The sequence below is a fragment of the Heptranchias perlo genome, chromosome 1, assembly GCF_035084215.1.
Source record: "Heptranchias perlo isolate sHepPer1 chromosome 1, sHepPer1.hap1, whole genome shotgun sequence".
In the NCBI taxonomy this organism is placed as follows: domain Eukaryota; kingdom Metazoa; phylum Chordata; class Chondrichthyes; order Hexanchiformes; family Hexanchidae; genus Heptranchias; species Heptranchias perlo.
In genome coordinates, this window is record NC_090325.1 from 85210740 (window position 1) to 85234168 (window position 23429).

Sequence of the window (23429 nt, forward strand, 5' to 3'; positions counted from 1 at the left end):
TACCACAGTCTGGGTGAAGAAGTTTTCCCTGAATTCCCTATTGGATTTGTTAGTGACTACTTTATATTTATTGCCTAGTTTTGGTTTTCCCTGCAAATTGAAACATCTTCTCTACATCTACCCTATCAAATCCTTTCATAATCTTAAGGACCTATATCAGGTCACCCCTCAGTCTTCTCTTTTCTAGAGAAAAAAACCCCAGCCTATTCAATCTTTCATGATAGATATAACCTCTCATTTCTGGTATCATCCTAATAAATCTTTTTGCACCTTCTCCATTGCCTCCATATCCTTGTTTTAGTTTGAATTCCAGAGCTGTTCGCAATGCTCCAAGTGTGATCGAACCAAGGCTGTATACAAGTTTAGCATAACTTCTCTGCTTTTCAATTCTATCCCTCTAGAAATGAACCCCAGTCCTTGGTTTGCTTTTTTTATGGTCTTATTAACCTGAGGCACTACTTTCAGTGATTCATATATCTTCACCCCTTATCCCTCTGCTCCTCTACCCCGTATAGACTCTTATTTTCCCAGGAGTATGTGGCCTCCTTATTATTCCTGCCAAAATGTACCACCTCACACTTATCTATATTGAAATTCATTTGCCAATTACACGCGCATTCTGCAAGTTTATTAATGTCTTCCTGTATTTTGTTGCAGTCCTCTTCAGTATTAAATATACCACCCAATTTGGTGTTGTCGGTAAATTTTGAAATTGTACTTCCAATTCCCAAATCCAAATCGTTTCTGCATATTGTGACCAACAGTGGTTCCAGCACCGATCCTTGTGGAAGACCACTTCCCACCTTTTGCCAGTTTAAGTAACTACCTTTAACCCCTACTCTCTTTTGTAGCCAGCTTGCTATACATTCTGCTACCTGTCCCAACTCCACATGCTCTGACCTTGGCCATGAGTCTACTATGAGGTACCTTTTCGAAGGCCTTTTGAAAATCCAAGTATATTACATTTACTGCATTGTCCTTATCTACACTTTCTGTTACTACTTCAAAGAATTTAACAAAGTTGGTCAAGCATGACTTTCCCTTCTGAAATCCTGCTGACCATTCTTTATTATATTTTCAGGTTCTAGATGTTTCTCTATTACATCTTTGAGTATGGATTCCATTATCTTTCCTACCACCGATGTTAACCTAATTGGTCTATAGTTCCCTGGACAGGGTTCTATCTCCCTTTTTAAATATAGGATACTCATTAGCTGTCCGCCAGTCCTCTGGCACTATTCCCTTTTGTAATGAATTTTTAGATATATGTAATAGTGCCTCTGCTATCTCTTCCCTAACTTCTTTTAAATTGCACTGATGCAATCCATCCGAACCAGGGGTTTTATCCTCTGTAAGTTTGATTAGTTTATCAATTATCTCCCCCCTTTCTATCTTAAATGTCTTTATATCTTTTTTGATCTCTTCTTCTAATATCATGCCCACCATATTAGTCTCCCTGGTAAATACTGAAACAAAGTAATTATTTAATATTTCTGCCAGTTCACTGTCATTGCTTGTGAATTTATCGTGAGTATCCCTTAGTGGCCCTATCCCTATCCTGATTTTTCTTGTGTTATTTATGTATCTGTAGAATATTTTACTTTTTTTTTATATATTCCTGGATAATTTAATTTTGTGTTTTTTTGACTTCTTTCCTAACCTTTTCGTATTTCCCTTGATCATCCTTTCCTTTGTTGTCTACATACTTAATGTATGCCTTTTTCTTTAGTTTCAATTTTGCCCTTATTTCTTTATTCATCCATGGTGTGTCATTACTGGCTAGTTTGTATTGGTTTTTAGTGGGATACATTTCTCCTGGTCTCTGTTGATCACCTTTTCAAATGTTTCCCACTGCTGTTCTATTTCTTTGTCAGTAAATTTTTTGAAGTTTGTTTTTCCTAGTTCCATTCTCATCCCCTCAAAATCTGCTTTTTTCCAATTTATTACTTTGGTCTTTGTCTTTCTTATGTCTGCCTCAATCTTTATCTTAAACCTTATTATGTTGCAATCGCTATTGTCTAGATGTTCCCCTATGCTTACTTTTCTTATCTGTTCTGGTTCATTTTCCATTACTAGATCCAGCAGTGCTTCCTCTCTTGTTGGGCTTTTTACATACTGGGTGAGAAAGGAGCCCTGCACATATTGTAAAAACTCCATTCCCTTTACCCTTTACCTACCTCTTCTTTCCAGTTTATTTGGGGGTAGTTAAAATCTCCCATGATTATTATTCTATGCCCTTTACTCATTTCACATATTTGCTTACATATTTCTTCCTCTACCTCCTTTCCACTATTAGGTGGTCTGTAGTCTACCCCCTATTCGCGTGATTGGTCCCTTATCTTTTATTTCAATCCATATGGATTCTGTTTCTAGCCTTCTGTTAGTTATGTTTCTTTTTTCTTCTGCCATTATGTTATCCCTAATTAGTAGAGCTACACCACACCCCTTCTTTCCCTATCCTTTCTGATTAAGTTATAACCTGCAATATTTAATTGCTAGTCCTGTTCTTTATGTAGCCATGTTTCAGTTATTCCTACTACATCTGGTTCCTCGCTTTGGATTATTGCCTCTAGTTTCCCCGTTTATTTTCGGACGCTGTGTGCATTGCTGTACAGGCAGTTTAAATTGTCTTTAGTAGTTGTTCCTTTTACTTACACTTCTTACTTATCACTCCTGTGTTTATTTCTGTTAGTTTATTGTTTCCCAGACCTGGAATATTTATGATTTCTACAACTCTGGCTCCTTCTTATTTACTCTTGTTTTATCTTTTTTACTAATATATTTGCCTGAGCCCTCACTCACCCCCCGCACCCCCCTTATCGGTTTGAACCACCCTAGTTATCCTTTCTGCTAGGACCTTGGTCCCAACGGTACAGATCCTTCCTGTCCTGGTACTGGTGCCAGTGTCCCATGAAAAGGGACCCCTCTTTCCCAAAGCAATCTTTCAGCCACGTGTTTACTTTCCTGATCTGTTTGTCCCTATGCCAATTCACACATGGCTCAGGTGATCATCTTGAGATTACTACCCTGGAGGTCCTGCTGTGCAATTTAGTTCCTAACTCCTGATACTCCCTTAGCAGGACTTCCTCCCTGTTCTTTCCTGTGTCTTTGGTTCCGACGTGGATCACAACCATTGGACCCGCCCCCTCCCTTTCCAGATTCTTTTCCAGCGTTTCGAGATGTCCCTTACCCTGGCACTAGGTAGGCAACACATCCTTCGGGACTCTCAATCCTGACTGCAAAGAATTGTATCTATCCCTCTAATTATCGAATCTCCTATAACTACCACCTTGCTACTCTGCACCACCTCCCCTTGGACAGCCCCCTGCTCCAGGGTGCCTTGGTCTGCATTCTGGCTGTCCTTCCCACAGTCTTTTTCCTTATCCTCACAGGTATCAAGTGGATTGTACCCATTGGACAGGACTATTGTCTGTCGGACCTCCTCCTCTACCTCCCTTCTGTTCCCACTATCCTGCTGACTACCAGTCACACTCTCCCCCTCCTGTACCTCTGCTATCCTCTGAGGTGTGACTGGATTCTGGAGAAAATTGTCCAGATACTTCGCCCTCTCGTGTCGGAGTGTCTCTAACTCGCACTCCAACTCAAAGACTCTGAGTGTCTCAAGCCAAAGACATTTACTGCCGATGTGGCAATCCGGGACAGTCTTGCTGTCCACAAACTGCCACAATCCCGAGTTTGTTTTTAAAATTCTACCTTTTAAAAAAAAATGAACTAGAAAAGAATCTGCGTGTGTGTGTGTGTGTGTGTGTGTGTGTCTTTTCTCCCCCTTCTCTTTCTGTCGACCCCCCACCCTGTCTCATAGGTGTTAGAGATCAGAATCTCTGACTCACAGATGTACGCAATTAGCATTGATCTTTTCTGTCAACAGAACATTAGAGCTGATGCATTCTGGGAGATTAGGTATATTGCACATGCTTAGACTGTACGAATGTCTGCTCATTCAGAAAAAAGGCCCTTACTGTCCATGATCTTATTGTGGATGATTGCATTGACATCCTGGCTTTGATTGAAACTTGGTTCACTGGTGGTGACACCTTGCCTTTTACTGAAGCCTCTCTGTCTGGATATACTTTCCACCATCTGCCGTGCCCAAACTGGCACATTAAAGCAAGGTATGTAAATAGCTAAGGAAGTGGGAAAGAAAGAAAGAATATTTCTTGTTAAACCGAGGCCCCGTCTGCCCGCTCAGGTGCATATAAAATAACCCATGACACTATTCGAGGAAGAGCGTGGGAGTTCTCCCGGTGTCCTGGCCAACATCCCTCAACCAACACCTAAAATAGATGATCTGGTTGTTAATTTCATTGCTCTTTGTGGGAGCTTGCTGTGCACAAATTGACTGCCACGTTGCCTACATTACAACAGTGACTACACTTCAAAAGTACTCCATTGGTTGTTAACCCCTCAAATAATGAAGCAGTCCGAGCCCGCATGCAGCAAGACCTGGACAACATCTAGGCTTGGGCTGATAAGTGGCAAGTAACATTCGCGCCAGATAAGTGCCAGGCAATGACCATCTCCAACAAGAGAGAGTCTAACCACCTCCCCTTGACATTCAACGGCATTACCATAGTCGAATCCCCCACCATCAACATCCCGGGGTTCACCATTGACCAGAAACTTAACTGGACCAGCCATATAAATACTGTGGCTACAAGAGCAGGTCAGAGGCTGGGTATTCTGCGGCGAATGACTCACCTCCTGACTCCCCAAAGCCTTTCCACCATCTACAAGGCACAGGCCAGGAATGTGATGGAATACTGTCCACTTGCCTGGATGAGTGCAGCTTCAACAACACTCGAGAAGCTCGACACCATCCAGGACAAAGCAGCCCGATTGACTGGCACCCCATCCACCACCCTAAACATTCATTCCCTTCACCACCGGCGCACAGTGGCTGCAGTGTGTACCATCCACAGGAGGCACTGTAGCAACTCGCCACGGCTTCTTCGACAGCACCTCCCAAACCCGCGACCTCTACCACCTAGAAGGACAAGGGCAACAGGCACATGGGAACAACACCACCTGCAGGTTCCCCTCCAAGTCAAGCACCATCCCGACTTGGAAATATATCGCTGTTCCTTCATCGTCGCTTGGTCAAAATCCTGGAACTCCTTTCCGAACAGCACTGTGGGAGAACCTTCACCACACGGACTGCAGCGGTTCAAGAAGGTGGCTCACCACCACCTTCTCAAGAGCAATTAGGAAGGGGCAATAGATGCCGGCCTCGCCAGCGACGCCCACATCCCATGAACGAATAATTAAAAAAAAGTTCTTTGAGGCTCCTGAGGTAGTGAAAGATGCTATATAAATACATGTACTTCTTTCTTTATTTCCCCAGGACTTTCACATCGACTACTTACACACCCTTTGTCTCTTTGGTGTCTTAATGTTTCAGCAAAGAGGTACAAGGATGTCCTGGGCTGACTTGAATGTTGATTTTCCTTCTTTCCCTATTGACCACTCTTCAATGGCAGAGGCAACAATGGGAATTTACTATTTAGGGAATTGGGCCTCTAGGCTTGTGTCCTGTCCAGTCTGTTGTACAGTGTGTTGGAGCATCACTGTTACCATTCTACCCAAACCTTTACTCTAAAAATAATAATAAATTGAGGAGGAAATATACAAATTGTAGTGAAATTAAAAACATTGTGTGAACTTTTGTTTCTAAGTTCTACATACATACACACACATGTACATGTACAATAAACTTAATTAATTGTTTTCTCTATTTTAGCAGTTATGGACACTTCGACATCTATGGTGGGCTGAATAGTAACTTAAACCGGCAGCATCATCGGCTAGAATCTCGTTACAGCAGCAGCTCTGGAGGATCCTATGAAGAGGAGAAGAGTGCGTACATTAATTTCCAAATATATTGCACAGCATTTTCTAGTTTAGCTTGAAATCTCTTTAAGGTTCCAAACATGTAACATGTTGTTTGGACTGTGAATCGGCTGGGCAATTCTATCGTTAAATGTGAGGCATTTGACTAAATATTAAAAATTGATGAAAAGAGTTATGGTTAGGATCTTAGAGACTGTATTTGTTTATAATTTATATTTCTGGAATTAGAAATTTTAGCAGAACACATTTTTATTCACAGGAGATAGTCTTTCTGATCTTTTAACACTATTTTCTCTGTTGAGCACCTGAATGCACAGAATATCCATTTTACACATGGTGTGTAAAAGGCTGGGGATGAAATTCAGTCAACCATTTAAAGTGCCCATTACTAACTCCATTATTGCATACTATGTATTTTTTAGGTGATTCCATGCCAATTTATGCAAACTGGAGACTGAAAGTGATGGAACTCAACAAAGCAGAGCCATTGCCATTTCCTCCCACTGGTGGAAGTTGGTCACCACTGGCTGATTATCTGCCTGAGACTGCTACCCCAGGGATACCCCTACAGAGGTCAGTTAACGCTGCACTTAGATAATAAACTAATGCTTTCTACAACACTATTAACACTATTTAGTTTTAATGAAAAAGTTTAATTGTAATCCAGGCTGAATTTTTAATTGTTACAATGCTTTAGTGCTGAAGTTTGGATCATCAGAAGACACTGACATAGTTTATGATGAAGTCAATTGGTTGAGCCTTCCTGTGGAATGTATCCATTTTCCAAGGTTGATGCTCAGGTATATTTTGTTCAGTTCCAAGCTATTTAAAATGATTTGTTCTGACCTTATCAGATAAATAGTTCTTTTTAAAACCATTTGGTCTGGGAACAAACAAATTACACTTATATCAAGGCTGGGTAGCAGCTGTACTCCACAAGTAGTCATCCCCCCCCCCCCCCCCCTCCATTTCTTCCTTGCCTTGTCTGTCACTGTCTTTCTCTTAAAGTCAGTTCTCACACTCTCATGGTCTGTATTTCTGTCTCTCAGCCTCTACCTGTACTCGCTTCTCTCTTTACCAACCCCAGTCTGCCTCTAGAATCATTGCATTGGAGCCAAAGTTCTTACAATCATTGTACAATTCCTCATTTCTGTTGTAAAATAAAAAGGAATAACTGCAAATGCTGGAAAGCTGAAATAAAAATCAGAAGTGCTGAAAATACAAAGCAGATCATTCAGGATCTGTAAAGTGAAAAGACAGTTGATGACATCTTGATGTGAACCTTTCATCATGTCCTTAGTCTGATGAAGGGTGTGCACGTGAAACATCATAAGCCGTCTTTTCTCTTCACAAGTGCTGACTGACCTGCTCTGTATTTCCTGTTTTTATCTCCTCATTTAAGTTTCTTTTTGCACTAGCATCAGCGTGACCTCAAATGATCACACAAAATGCTGGAAACACGTAGCAGGTCAATCGGCATCTGTTAATAAGTTTCAGGTGTGGACCCTTTGGCAGAACTAGAAGATATTACAGATGAACATCGGGAAGGGTTTTAGTGAACTTTACAGGCCAGTCTATTTCTTGTGTGTGTGTTTTTCTCTTTCCCCTTCCCTTTGTTCTGTTCCTTTTTAAATGGTGTTCATTTGTAATATCTTTCAGTTCTGATGGAAGGTCCACATCTGAAACCCTTTAACTTGTCTGTTCTCTCTATAGATGCTGACTGACCTGCTGATGTTTCCACTATTGCTTTGTTTCAGAATTCCAGCTCTGCAGTTCTTTTGCTTTTTGTTGACCTCAAATAATCGCTGTGCTGTATAGATTCACCCTGAGCCTAGACATTCTAAACCCCAGGGTTAGGCTGCATCACAGAGGTATATTAGCTATTAAACTGACAACCCTCCACACATCTAACAGCCTTAGATTGAAAGAATATTTAATTTGAAATGTGCCAATTTAACCATGAATACTTTTAATATGTTATCCTGCAGTATAAATAGTGTATGCAGCTTGAGAGAAGTGTTTAATTGAAAAATACTCCACATCTGCAGCCAGATATCATTTGTTTCCTGTCTTCTATCAGTGGAATGTTCAGTTAACCCCTCAATTCTGCATTCGCAGCAAAATTTTACAATAGAAAAGCGAGCTTCACCACTGCACCAGAGAACATTAGAAAAGTATTTTACTAAGTAGAACATATAGAGAGATAGTGTTGCACTTTGGCGATGAGAACCTTTCATATCACCAGTAATTTAAGTTATTTATAATTCTATTTACAAAACAACATAAAATGCCTGAACTACTGTTCAAAATCTTTGTCCCAGATGGCACATTAGAATTATTCAAGAACTGGCAGGAGGCAAATTTAATACCTATGCATATTTAAGTTGAATGTGATTTGAATTTTATGCTTTTAATAATTCAGAAACAGGGGAAAACAAAATGAATATCAACAGATAGATCCTGGTGTGGGAGAACTGGATGGTATAGTGTGATAGCACTTATGCTTCTGTGGAGCCTGGGTTAGACCGATGGGATGAAAGACCCCTCATTCTGCTGGGTGATATATGTGCATACGTGAGACAAATTTGGAGAGCCTCAACTTAATTCAAAAAGGGCATGAACCCACAACACAAAACTAACAAAAGTCAATAAATTGGCACTAAATTGACATTGGCACTGAGTGGTCATAAGGATTGCTTGTGTGGGAAAGAAAATTTACAATGGCAGTAGTCAGGTATTGTTCTGAAGGTGAAGCAGAGCAGAGGAAGCTTCATGTTGTATCTTGTCTGTCCTGTACTTGACCTGGGTGTACTTGATTGCATCTACAATCAGTTAGAGTGGACGTGTTCTATTCCTTAGTACTGAAGTCCTGCGGCTCAGTGTGCATAAGAATTCGTAAGGGAGTAAAAGAAACAGAAATATTGGATTTGTCTTCTAGAACTATTGAGCAAAATGTTCAATGCATTTTGTTTAAATTAGTGAATATTTTCTAGTACATAAGTTTGTTTTAATGATTATACATCTTTGTATACCATGTGGATGTGAATACAGTTGTCACTCCCGATTAGCCTGGGATGATGTAATGATTTGTCAAGCAATTAAATGAATCTATGCTGTAAAAATTCAGTAGTTAATTGCTGTTTCAATTTTCAGAAATCTATTGCTGGTGATTGTAGACAGTTGCATTACATTCCTATGGTTCTAAAAATGTAATTAACTGTTTTGTCTTATTCTTAGGTGTAACATAGCAGTGATCCTTCTAACAGATCTTATAGTTGATCACAGTGTAAAGGTGGAGTGGGGAAACTACATGCATCTTTTGCTTCATGCAATATTTATAGGTAATTAGGAAGTAAAAGTGTTTTGTTTTAATTGCTGGGACTGGATATTATGCTAATGTGACGTGGCACAGAGTGGTAGGATGTGGGTTTGTGCCCACAGTTCCCTGCACACTAATTTCAGCCAGGCCATCACACAGAAGCTGACTGGAGTCAAAGGAGAAAGATTACCTCTGTTCACTACTCCAGCAAAGTCACAAGCACGAGTATAAAGAATGTGTTTGTGATTTTGTAAAAGGACAGGGGAAATTAGAAACAAGCCAAGCAGTGCTGTTTTTGAATACTTGCAAAAGCAGTACAGGCAGAGATACTATTTGCCCATTCTGGGCATGCTGCTATGGTGGGATTTAAAAAAACAGATATTTAAAAATCAAATTAACATTTGCTTGATTGAATTTGTATATTGAAGAGCATAACCCTTATGTTAATTCCAGACATTTACTTCTTATTTAATGTTCGGGTTGAAAAGTTAGCAGAAATTAATTTAGCTATAAAAACAATGTATTTACAGTAAACAAAATATGAGGAAAATATTTTGTAATTCAAGGATTTGTCTAGATGAACATTACTGGTTCAACATTTTTTTAGAACTTGAGCTAATATAAAATAAAACTTGTTCTGGTATTAATTTCTTGTATAATTAAAGGGATATATATTTTTCAAAAAGATCAAATTGAATTGTATGAAACATGTATTACAAATCATAAACAATTTCATGTTTTTTTTTTCTCTGTACAGGATTTGATCACCAGCATCCTGAAGTGTATGAACATTGTAAGCGACTGCTTTTGCACTTGCTTATAGTAATGGCCTATAACAGTAATATTCAAGCTATGGCCTCCGTTCTCCTCAGGAACAGGGAGTTTACTGAACCTAAGGTGCTCACAGTTAAACCAGCCACTCATGTAGAGTACAGTTTTACAGGTTAGTTAGTGTATATGTATCCTAAATAAACCATTTTTAGAGACCGTGTTGATTCTTTTTATGCCACTAGATGGTGCCACTTGATTGTGAAAACTAGAATTCAAACACAGCCTCACTTTTTGAAAAATAAAGCATTGTGAAAATGTATTAATGTAATTAAATAGCAGCTACTTTTGAGTCACAAATGCTAATATAGTTGATCAAGAATAATGTATGAGACTGTAATACTTTTTGGGTAAGTGAAATGTTTACACACACATTTTCAATATGTTTGAAATGATATACAATTTATTATATTTCAACTCAAACTTATTGGTGATGCCATTTTCTGTACTTCTAACATCTGCAGATGTCTGAAATTTGAGCTAAATGCAGATGTTGAGGTTAAGGAAAAAACAAAGCATTGAATAGCAAGAACAAAAATAGTTACTTCTTAACTAAAACAAGTTAAATTTGGAGGGAGAACTTGCTTAGAAGGAAAAGTGGAGAGAGCAAGTCAATCCAGTTGGAAATTAATCTATGAAACAGAAAAACTCAAAACTGACCAAAATTATCAAAAATTGTAGCAGATCCATTATTGATTAATTTTGGTTTCAGTAGTCTTTTATTCATGAAGTGATTGTATTAGTAATTTGATCTTATTAATCATAAACAATTTCGCACACAAAAATTCGTAGATTTTCTTTTGAGTTAATATCATAGATGGATTATTAACTGCATAACTAACTTGTACTTCTCTTATTACATTGTCAGAAATTGTGTTAATTGGACAAATGTATGCTTTTACAACCTAATTAAAATAATTGCAGACTTTTTTATTTAAAAGTCTAATTTACTATTCTTCCAGCAGGGGGCAGTGAATTTGCGCCAGATTACCAGCCATCGCCAATGACCGACTCAGGACTCAGCTCAAGCTCTACCTCTTCTAGCATCAGCTTAGGAACTACTAGTGCTGCCATTCCCCAGCTCACTTCCACCATCTTAAACGAGGTGGATATTACTGAAGACCAAGATGAGAAGGTGAAAACACTCATCGAATTCATAACCACAAGGTAAGATAATTAAAAATTGAATAAGTCAATGACTTTTTATTTACAAGGCCTGGAAATGGATCGCATTGAACAATTCAAATACTACATTTTACAACAATTTCTATCCTAGATTTTAATTAAATATACAGGGGTGTAATTTCCTGTGAATTTGTGCCGTAAGACACACGCAATTGGAGCGTGAAGCCAATTCGTAGCGTAAAAGATCTGGTGTAAATGATCGAGGAAACTCGGGAGCATGTGTGTTACGCACGTAAGTACGTTACACTCAAATTTCCATGATCTTTTATGCCCATTTATTGATCCCTACGCCCGGGTGCATCGAGGCTTATCATAGTGGATCAGCCCCCATTCTAAAGAGCGGTACACTCAAGTTTCCATCAATTGCACTGGTTCAGAATGGGTGTAAAATTACGCCCAGAATTTCAGGCACACAGGCACCCGTAGTCACCTGATCTAGGCACAAATCAATAGTTCCAGGAAATATTGATGCCATACTCGTCCTGTGCATCCTGACATCCATTTCCCAATCCTTTTTTCTTAAATCACAATGGCCCTTCTGTTTTCTTTACCTCTCCTTGCCATTCTAATGGAGGAGGAGGAGGTGAACCAGAGCCAGGAGGCCAGGAAAGTAAAGCAGCACCAGCAATGGCATCACCCCACACATAATTATTTGCCTTGGAGAGCGCATAGACCGCTTTTGTCGTACGAGGATTTGCCTGAGGAGCTGCACTTTTATAAGGAGGCCATCAACGAATTCCGCAACTTGCTCAGCAATGACCTCCAGCCCCGGTCAAAATGCTGCAGAGCCTTAAGAATTTAAGTGAATTAGTTATGGAGTAGTGAGGCCCCTGCATTCAACAGGTCACGGACGCATTGTTCGAAAATTTGGCACGTCTGCAACAGAGAAAAGACAGAAGGCCACAAATCTTTACAGGGTCGCTGGCTTCCCAAGAGTGCAGGGCACGATCGATGGCATGCACATTGCAATAAAAACTCCCCACCAGAACCCACTAAGCTATATGAATAGAAAGAGCTACGTTCACCGAAAGTGCAAATAGTATGCAAGGCCCGGCTGCACATCTAGCCCATGAACACGCAGCACAAGGGGGCTTGCCATGATGCTTTTCTTGTAAATTCGGCCATTGCACATATGTTCAGGCAGCAGGACAAGATGAAGGATGGATCCTCAGTGATAAGGCATACTCATTACTGATGTGGCTGCTGATGCCTTTTCATGTTCCACAAACTGCACCAGAGGAGAGATACAACCACGTCCATGTGGCCACCAGGCAGGTGGTTGAGAGGACCCGCGGAGTTTTGAAGAGCTGCTTCAGGTGTCTGGACCGGTCTGGAGATGTTCCCAGAAAGGGTAGGAAGGATTGTTTGTCTTCTGCTGTGCCAAGCACAACTTTGCCATAATGGAAGGTCTGAGCCTTGACATGCTGGGGGAGGAGCCCCTCCAAGCAGAAAATCCTGAGCTGGGGTTGAGGGACGTGTCCACAGGGGGCATCACTTCGAGAGAGCAGGGCGGTCCGATGGCAGCTTCCAACGGTGATTATCACCGACTGAGCGCTCTCGCAAAGTCACAACCTGAAGAAGGGTCACAAGCTGCTTTTTTGACTTGGAGAAACTGTTTTATTATGAAAATGTTTTATAACAAAAGTAAACTATATCTAGAAATGTTAACAACTATTTACAAGAAGTCCAATAAACCTCGAAACATACAGAATCATACAAAACTTGAATTAAACATTTGTAGACTTTAACAAACCCTATAACTTTGGTAAACTTTTGACAAATTGAAATAAAAATGTAACCTCTATGAATGAAAGTTGAAGTGTTTACTTGGCGCAAGAACAGTTAAATATTTTATAATGTCAGCAAACAAGCAGAATATTACATTGACAATCACAATCTTCCAGTAGTAGAGAATTCACTTTAATCCCTCCAAGCCCCCGCTTGGCCCTAGCACCTAGATCCCCCCCCCGTCCCTGTCTTTGCCCTCTACCCAGGAGTTGTGCGCCATCTTGCCCTGAAAGACAAAAGGGGAGAAAAATTAATCTTGCAGTCCATCAGAGTATATGTGTGCATCAATTGAAGGTGCAACAGGGCCTAAATGGTATGTAGCTCTCTGGGGACATTCGCTGCATGGTCACTGATCATGGAGTTCCACCTCACAGACTTAAGTGCGGTGGTGCCCACGTTGAGCATCTTACCTTCCCGCACTGGTCAGGTTGTTGAACTTTTTGCAGCACTGCTCCACTGTCCTGGACACTATGGACATGGCGCTCAGTGCTTCTGCACATCCTTCCACTCCCACCTCCTGACTGCGCATGAGAGCTGGGATGTGGGGGAGCTGAATAGCCATTCACACCGCCCTTTTATCTCATCTAGGAGGGCCTGCAAGTCACTCACTGCAAAATTGCAGGCCCTCTGATTGCAGCCTTATCTGATTCAACAGTACTCGCCTGTGAGGAGGGAATATTTTGAGACTACAGAGGGGGTGATTTTAAAATGGAGCCGGGAAAGGGGCAGGGGGGTCAAATTGAGGTTGGGAAACCCATTAGTAGGGTTTCCTGGATGTCCTTATGATTTTGACATAAGGATGTCTTTTATTTTTTCTGTTGGTTTCCCGTTCGATTGACAGGCTGGTCTCAGTCGGACGGGAGGCCAGCCAGGGAGAGGATGTTTTCAGGTAAGTCTGCAGGTAAGTCTTTGTATGGATGCGGTGGGGGGGGGTGGGGGGGTGCATGGGTAGGCATGGGGGGCAAGGGGCATGGATGTGCATAGGTAGGCATGTGGGTCACGAGTCATGGGGGATGGGATCGGGGGTCATCGCGGGGGTCCACAATCGTTGAGGGGAAGGGTCGGGGGTCGAAGGGTGGGGGATCGGGGGGGGTCCGTGCCCGGGGTCGGGTGGGCGCGATCGGGGAGGGGGTCGGGGGTCTGGTCTCCAGAGTTGAAATCGGGAATTAGTGAAAAATGAAGGCCTGAAGCTCCTTGGAAGGTTTTAAAGCCTGACCCGCCTCCCGGGAGCGGGTTGGTCGCCCGCCCCACACTGGTGAAAAGCGGAAATGGGCGGGTTGGGGGTGGTCTGAAATGGTGGCAATTTTCAGTGCCCCTGCCCCCAACCCACCCGTTTTTTAATTTGAAAATTGAGCACATAGACTCTCCATTGAACAATTTAAATGAATTACTGAAATATTCTTAGGACAAAGAGCTGTCTGCCACTTACCTTGCATTCTTACTCTGAAGGAAAGTTTTTTCCCTCACTTTTATAGGACTCCACCCTAACATCTTGAGGCCCCATTGGTTGCATTCAAATCACTTTGACCATTTACGCTCATGTGTTCCGGGGTACAAATTAGGTTCATAGGACGTTTCAGCGTAAATTCACATTGGCAGAATGGGCGTAATTTTGGAGGTAACTTCCTGGTTGCGCTCCTACAGGAAATTCTACCTCATCATGTTTAATTAGCTATATTTCACATAATTGAAAAATAATACCTATTTATATTTTAACACTTCTTATCTTCACTTCTAAAAGAAAACGAGGGCCACTTTGGAACCATGAAGATGTCTCTCCTAAGAACCCAAACATTAAAACTGCTGAACAGTTAACTGTGTTTTTAAAACATGTAATGTCCATATTCAAGCAATCAAGATCAGGTAATCAGGATGCATACTTTTATTGTAAATTCTGAAATTTACCTGTTCACAATCTGAGCACTTCAAATTTTAATCTAGCTCTTTTTTCCTGGTGCTCTTTTTTTGTTTTTCACCAAACTAGGTTTTCAGCTGGAGCAGCTTCTCAGTGAAGTGTCCTTGCAGACAGCACTTTCATGTTCTAACAGACATTATGCTGGAAGGTCATTCCAGATCTTCAGAGCCCTAAAACAGCCATTGACTGTATCTACACTCTCTGATGTACTGTCAAGACTTGTTGAAACAGTTGGAGATGCAGGGGAAGAGGCTCAGGTAAATAATCAATTTGTAATGAAAGTAACAAAATAATTCTGCACATTAATTTTGGAAAATGTGTTTTAAGTTAGTTACAGCTGTGCCTCAATGCATAATTGTATTCACATTATAATTTTAAAAAAACTTTCTAAACCAGAAACCACAGTAGTACAGAGTTATCTGACTGTTGGTTAGTTAAAGAATAATCGGGGTTAATCCATTTACATACCTACATCACTACAATTTCAGATAATGAAATGCATCATTAATAAAGCAAGAAAAATCTTTGATGTTTGATTTATATAGATGAAGTCAGTCTATTGCAGCAATACGCTTGGTGTTAATTTGAAGTCTCTGCTACATCTAGCATTAAGTCTTACACCTGATAGGGACCCAGGCTTGCTGTGTGATGTATGTCGGGTTAGCTGATCTCAGCTACGGCAGCAGTTGAGGTTGTACAATTGGCCTCAACTTACTTGGGCTGGGCAGGGAAAAATCATAGGAACATAGGAACAGGAGTAGGCCATTCAGCCCCTCATGCCTGCTCCGCCATTTGATAAGATCATGGCTGATCTGTGATCTAACTCCATATACCTACCTTTGGCCCATATCCCTTAATACCTTTGGTTGCCAAAAAGCTATCTCAGATTTAAATTTAGCAATTGAGCTAGTATCAATTGCCGTTTGCGGAAGAGAGTTCCAAACTTCTACCACCCTTTGTGTGTAGAAATGTTTTCTAATCTCACTCCTGAAAGGTCTGGCTCTAATTTTTAGACTGTGCCCCCTACTCCTAGAATCCCCAACCAGCGGAAATAGTTTCTCTCTATCCACCCTATCTGTTCCCCTTAATATCTTAAACTTCGATCAGATCACCCCTTAACCTTCTAACTCCAGAGAATACAACCCCAATGACCTTGCTGGAAAGCTCATTTAAAAAGTGAACATCCCTTCTCATTCATCTCTTTCGGTTCACTCCTTCTCAGTCATCCAGCCGCTTAACAAAAATTTGCTCAACTTGCACACTTCTATGATTTGCATTCTTAGAATTGTGAAATTTCATGTTAATGTTTCCTTTAACAGGGTTTTGTTATAGAACTGCTGCTCACTCTTGAGTCTGCCATTGACACATTGGCAGACACTATGAAGCATTATGATCTGCTTTCTGCACTTTCTCAGTAAGTACTTGTGACTTTACATGTGGTATATTTGATGATTTGACAATTGACTATCAGCATTCATTTCATTTTATGTCTGTCTTTAAAGGTTACATAGTTTAACCCCAGCGTACATTTTTTTAATATTTAAGTACGTGTAACTAAAGGCTGTGGGTATTAGGTTTCATTGCATTGGATGAGTGCAGCTCCAACAACACTCAAGAAGCTCAACACCATCCAAGATAAAGCAGCCCGCTTGATTGGCACCCCATCCACCACCCTAAACATTCACTCCCTTCACCACCGGCACACTGTGGCTGCAGTGTATACCATCCACAGGATGCACTGCAGCAACTCGCCAAGGCTTCTTCGACAGCACCTCCCAAACCCGCGACCTCAACCACCGAGAAGGACAAGAGCAGCAGGCACATGGGAACAACACCACCTGCACGTTCCCCTCCAAGTCACACACCATCCCGACTTGGAAATATATCGCCGTTCCTTCATTGTCGCTGGGTCAAAATCCTGGAACTCCCTTCCTAACAGCACTGTGGGAGAACCTTCACCACATGGACTGCAGCGGTACAAGAAGGCGGCTCACCACCACCTTCTCGAGGGCAATTAGGGATGGGCAATAAATGCTGGCCTCGCCAGCGACGCCCACATCCCGGAAACGAATAAAAAAAAAAATTCTCAGCACACACGTCATGTAAATAACCTGGTTATGTGACTTTTCTACATCCAGAAGCTACGTTGATCTCTCAAGCTATGCTATCACTTTCAGAAGCCTATCCCATTCAATAATTTGGAAATTAAAGTTATTAGTGTGCAAGCATACTGCTGTTTTCAGTTCAGCATAGTACAAGAGATGGAGTAATATGAGCATTTAGGACGCAGGAGACCTCTTGGCTGAACAGAATATTGAAACCTGTGGTGGGTTTTTAAGATGCCTAAAGGAGCTCTATTTTTATGTTACTTTTTAAGAAAAAAAATCAACAAGTTCTGGTTCTAAAAAAAAAATTAAGTTTACTGTTTTGTTTTTAATTCAATTGTAACCCAAAACTCCAACTATAATCTCCTGTTAGAATATTTCTGTATTCCAAGTAAAGGCTGATATCCAAAACATCTCACCAGGAAAAAGAAACTAGGTAATGTAATGGGATACCAATTTGGAGTACAACTCACTGCAGCATGAGGGGAAAGATGTAACTTTAATCCTCCTCCCATTTAACTGAGCTTCTGATCACCATGTTGTTGTAGGGAAATGCTGAATGGAGGGAGGGAAAATTGTCCCAAGGATACTCTGGCTTGGCTCCTACTGACTGGTTCAGGGCAGCAGCATGGGTAAAGGCCTGGATGCAGGTCACTGATCCTCGGCTGGAGTTGGTTGCTGGCCTGAAGAGACTAAACAAGGGAGAAAAGCGCTTAAATCAGCTTAAAACATGAAATATGTAGATCGAACATACAAAACATGTTAGCAGTTTGCATATCCTTTTATTTTGGTACATCTATGTATAAATATTTCCAGAGGCTACTTGTGACTGAGTTGTACTGTATACATATAATGCAATTCTATGTTGTCAACCACAGCAATTTGCACTTATATAATGCCTCTTTAGTAGAAGAATGTGTCCACTTTACAAGGGGAAGGGAGCAGTCGAGATTGGGTCAGTGAAATGAAAACATGGTCACAGAGATCTTTTAAAGGGAGAGTGATAGCAAGATGAGGTGATTTGGGAGAGATTTTGAAAGAATGATCAACCTTCAACGGTGAATTTGGTGGGGGGAACAGCAATAATTCAGAGTGGGGGATGAAGGCTGGCTGGGATATACAATTGAGGAGAAGATCATTAAACTAAGGTAAAGCAAGACTATGGGTGGATTTGAAAATTAGGACAAGAACCTTAAAGAAAATTAATTAGAGGACAGTAAGCAAGTTGTCATATTCTGCATTAGTTGTATTTACACAGACTAATAATAAAGTGACCATAGATAACTGCACACGCTCCTTAACATGCCAAATGATCTTTTCTATTTGTCTCCAACTTATTGTAGAACGCATTTGACTGATTCCTTAATGGGCACCAAGTTGGCAGCTAACAGGAAAAGCACTGGACAACTAAACCTAAGCACAAGCCCACTCAGTACCAGTGGTTTCCTAACTCATTATAGTTGTCATGCAAGAAGTAACTCCTTGCGAGCCAGTCTGTTGGGAGACAGGCGGTGTGATAGACGTCGAAGTAATACACTGGATATTTTGGACGGGAGGATGAACTATGGTAACTTAGCAAGGACTCGAAGCCTATCCTCTCTTAGAGAGGGGCAAATGCCTGACCAGCAGCCAACTACTGACCCCAGTAGCCTGATGGCCACCATTTTCTGGATAGCTACGGCCCTACTAGAGTCAGACTATGAATATGAATACCTTTTGGCACTAAAACTACTCAACAAATTGCTCACACATTTGCCTCTGGATAAATCGGAGAGTCGGGAGAAGATTGAAAAAGTGCAGAGCAAACTGAAGTGGAACAGCTTTCCTGGCCTCCAACAGTTATTCCTTAAGGGCTTTACCTCAGCTTCCACTCAGGAGATGACTGTTCATCTCCTGAGCAAACTAATTTCCATCTCTAGACATACTCTGGTGGATCCAGCTCAGGTGGCAGGTATGTTTTTGATATTCATCTTCAAGCCTTCTTTCACATGTCATTCTTGCTTTATCATTAAGTATTCCTAACAAAATTTTACTATACTTGAATGAGAATTTGGGGATGGTTTAAATTATGCTTTAGTCAAAGGATCTGTATGACGTTCTTTTTCATCTCCTGTGAAACCCATATTCAACCTAGCAATGCAACAACCAAGACGGTGCAGACTGGAAAAGACTATGTTGTCCATTTGGCGGTTCCAAAAACGAATACCTCAAATATTTATCCAATTCTCCCTTAATTTTTTTCACACTATTTGCCTCTCTGCCTCCCTTGTCGTTCATTCTACATGTTCACCACCCTCTGCATAATATAGTTAAATCTAAACTGTCTGTGCACCTGCCCCATCTAAGCTTCAGCCCTTGTTCCCTTGTTCTAGACATATTAGCGGGTTCATTTTATCTCTTGCCATAAGGATCTTGAATATTTGAATAATATTGCCTTTGAGCTTTTTTCTCTTTTCTAGAATAAACAATCCCAGGCTCAGATGCCTTAGGTTAAGTATCAGTTTTGTTGCCCTTTTTTGTACTGTCTCTGATGCCTGGATATTCTTGCTGAAGTATGGTGACCAGAACTGTATGCAGTATTTTAGGTGTGACTTTACCAGTGCCTTGTACAGACTCATTACACCTCCTAGGATTTGTGCTCTATCTCAAGACTGATTAGCTTTCCTAATTGCTGATTCCAATGTGATAAAACCCATATTCCTCGAACCCTTTCCTACAGGGTCCTATAAGCTAGAGCCATTTAATTTATTTTGCTTCCCTAGTCTTAGTATCTTGTCCACATTAAATGCCATTTTCCACTCATCAGCCCACCTTTCCAATCTATCCTTTTGTATTTGGTTTCCCTGTTCCCTGTTGCTTGAACACCCCCCCCCACTTTCCCAATTTGGTGTCATTCACAAAGTTAGTCAGCTTTGTTTCTGTCCCCAGCTGCAAATCATTTATATATACACTGTTACCAGCAAAGGCCCCTGCACTGATCCCTGTGGCACCCTGATATTGGTGCATTCTAATTTAGACAATTTTCAAACCACCTTGGAAAATTGTCTCCTATTCTATGCTTTCCTACTGTATGGAATAATTGCTTGTGTGGCACAGTATAAAAAGCCTTTCTGAAATATAAATAGATCACAGCCACAGAAATTCCACCATCATCAAGGTCTGTCATTCCATTGAAGAACTCCAGTAAATTTGTCAGCCAGACATCCCTCCCTAAATCCATGCTGACTTCCTCTTCCCATGCAATACCTATCTTTGTGTTTCATTGTTCCCACTTTCAGAATGCCTTCTAATACTTTAAAACAACGTATGTTAGGCTCACTGGCCAATAGTTTCCTGGGCCAACCTTTTTAAAGATTAGCTATTAGGTAATCTTGAGGATGGGTGAACTGGACGTGGTGTGGGTTAGGAGACGGGCAGCAGAGTTTTGGAGGAGCTCATGTTTATGAAGAATGGAGGATGGGAGGCCGGCCAGGAGAGCAATGGAATAGTCGTACCTGAAGGTAACAAAAGGGTTTCAGCAGCAGATGGACTGAGGCAGAGGCAGAGGCAGATACTGGCAACATTACGGAGTTGGAAATAGGCGGTCTTTGTGATGGAGAGGATATGGGGTCGGAAACTCAGCTCAGGGTCAAACAGGACGTTGAGGTGGCAAACTTTCTGGATTAGCCTGAGAAGAAACTTAGGGATTCAGATACATAAATCTTTTTAAAATGGGTGGGCAAATTGATAAAAGCTTTACAAAAAAAGCATATTAGATTCTTGATTTTATAAGTACGATAGACTGAATAGCGTCCTTCTATGCTGTGAAATTCTATGATGTTGGGCTGGGCAGATGTACTGTGTGGAGTGCCCCAGAGATTGGTGTTTCTAGTCTACTTAAGCAACTTGAATTCAGAAATCCAATGTAGGTTGGCCAAATTCACAGATGATATCAAAGTAGTATGAGCAGTTGAGTCTGGTGAAGTAGCTAAGGAACTGCAAAAAACACCTAGACAAAATTTGCAAGTGGACAAGACTACAGCAGATGAAATTCAATAATTGCAAGGTGTTGCACATCGGGAGAAAAAATTGGGGGGTTCCTCACTGGTTTCGAACAATCTAAAGGAGAGGCTGGAAGGAACCTGGGAATGAATGTCAACTCAGCATTGACCATGTCCAGTCATTATAGAGCAGCAAGCAACAAAGTAAGCAGAATGCTGAGCTATATTGCCAGATCAAAAAAAAGCAAAAAGCTGCACATGCTGGAAATTTGAAACGATCTTTAAATCACCTAGGTCCTAATGGTTGTGATGGAAATGGGGATTCACACCATTTCAAGTTATAACATTTGTAGGTTATATCCTTTCATTTAAATAGTAGAGAGGCCGGGCTCTGAAATTTTTGAAGTGGAAGCCATGGCTGCTGTTTCTATTAAGTTTTCTTTTGTCCTTTTAGTTTGAGAACCTGTAGGCAGGACGATTAGACATTGATGCCAAATTTAAACTAATTTATGTTGACTGCTTTCTAAAAGGAATTACTATTGCCTGCACGAGACAAGTAACACAAATCTTGTTTGGAGTTTAGGTGTTAACTTCAAGGGACATCCCACCTCAGTTTATATCAATTACTTGCAGACAGAACCCTATCAGGGCAAAATTGCTTTGATTAATTCCTCAATGTTTGCAAGATTGTCACTACAAGAGGTAGATGCGTTATCTGTAATGGCCGTAGCATTGAAGTATCCTGCTAGAAAATCCGTTAGCATCCCAGATATGGAAGGCCCCTTTTGCATAAAGGTGTTGTGATTGCTTCTTTTCTTTAGTTCACTCAGTTCAACTGTATTTCCAGACAATTGTGGTGAGACAGAACTCTGAGTGCAGAAGTATGTATTTATGTAAAAAGCTCCTTAAAAAACTCAGCTTAAAGTATCATTGAGAGTTAAGTACTGTATTGCTCTTTTATCTGCTGACTTATCTTGCTCCTGGGTATATTTCTTCCTTGTAATAAACAATTTGTAGTTTATCCTGAAATATATTTTTGTCAGTGTGATGTTTTTCAATGATATGAGAGATCAAAAGTAAACAGTGGGCTTCTCTACTCAGCAGTGAAAGGGTATATTAGTCCTACATCCAGTACGCTACATATATATGGGTAAACTTGAGAGATACGTGAATGCTTATGGAAGCTTCCTTTATGGTGAGCATAAGAAAAGAGTGCTAGGAGATAGCCCAGATTGTAACAATGGTAATGTAATAGTTTTAAAGCTAAAGACATAGTAGCCCGTTGCTCTTACTAATTTTTCTACCGCAGAAATGTGAGCATTTAAATTGGGGCACTGTCCTTTCTCCCTTTGTGTCACAAAAGTACCGTAAAAGATTATTTATGTTTATCCACATCGTTACAGACTTCCTTTCTTTTGAAAGAGAGATCTGGGAGCGGAGTTTAAAAAAGGCCATAAAAAAGCAAATGGGATTCTGGGTTTTATACATAAGGGCATTGAATATAAAAGCAAAGAAGTGATGTTGAATTTATATAAAACATTTGGAGTATTGCCTGCCATGCTGAGTACCCCATTATAAGAAGGATATTGAAGCCCTGGAAAGGATACTGTAAAGACTCACTAGAATTATACCAGAAATGAGAATTAGGAAAACAGGTTGGAAATAATTTGAGGCTTTTCCATTAGAACACAGGTGATTAGAGGAGATCTGATAGAGATTTTCAAAATTTTGAAAGATTTTGAGACGGTAAATAGTGAAAGATTGTTTCCAATGTTGGCAAATTACTGTTAATTATATTGCAAGAGTGGGATAAGCGGACAGCTCATTGTAGAATAAGGATTATTTTTTCGCACTGAGGGCTATTAGAACACTGAATGCTTTGCCACATGTGGCTGTTGAGGCAGATGGTATAACAACATTTACAAGTGAATTCGATATGCTTTTGAGAAGGAATATAAAAGGATATGAGAAATAGCAAGAAGATGGGATTAGGGTAGTTAGCTCTAGTTGAAGAGCTAGCACAGGCATTGTGAACCAAATGGCCTCCTGCTTTGCTGTAAATTTTATGATTCTTTGAAAATAGGTCTGTGGACAATAACAACTGCACATATATCCATGCACGCTTTACTGCCTGAATAACTAAACAAATACTTTTAAGATTTTAAGTTTCCAACGGTTTTCTGTGTTGACTATTTGCAAAAACAATTTAAATCTCGATGCGTCTTATCTTAAAGTTGTTTATTTCATACCTGCTTTCAGTTTTGTTACATCAACCTAATTTGAAGTTATTGATCAAAATTCAAAGATCTGGTTCACTTGAATGGTTATGCTAGATCTCCATACAAAATAGATTCCTGTAACTTATAAGCATTCCTATCGATTCACATTAGATTCACTGTAAATTATTTAGAATTAATTATAATTTCAGTCATTACAAAAAA

At 40.5% G+C, this 23429-nt stretch overlaps 1 protein-coding gene across 19 annotated transcripts in view; it reads left to right on the forward strand.

Moving 5' to 3' along the window:
* fryl (furry homolog, like) overlaps nt 1-23429 on the forward strand; it is a 450071-nt gene that overhangs the window by 332693 nt on the left and 93949 nt on the right. For 11 of the 19 annotated variants that reach the window (XM_067987951.1, XM_067987806.1, XM_067987858.1 and 8 more), the window contains 9 exons: nt 5759-5874; nt 6291-6441; nt 9106-9209; nt 9945-10130; nt 10978-11182; nt 14730-14851; nt 14973-15160; nt 16223-16317; nt 18352-18959. In XM_067987951.1, the coding sequence (XP_067844052.1) occupies nt 5759-5874; nt 6291-6441; nt 9106-9209; nt 9945-10130; nt 10978-11182; nt 14730-14851; nt 14973-15160; nt 16223-16317; nt 18352-18959 (1775 nt within the window). The remainder of the gene's footprint in view (nt 1-5758; nt 5875-6290; nt 6442-9105; nt 9210-9944; nt 10131-10977; nt 11183-14729; nt 14852-14972; nt 15161-16222; nt 16318-18351; nt 18960-23429) is intronic. The other 8 variants (XM_067987815.1, XM_067987850.1, XM_067987909.1 and 5 more) reach the window with 3 other exon arrangements.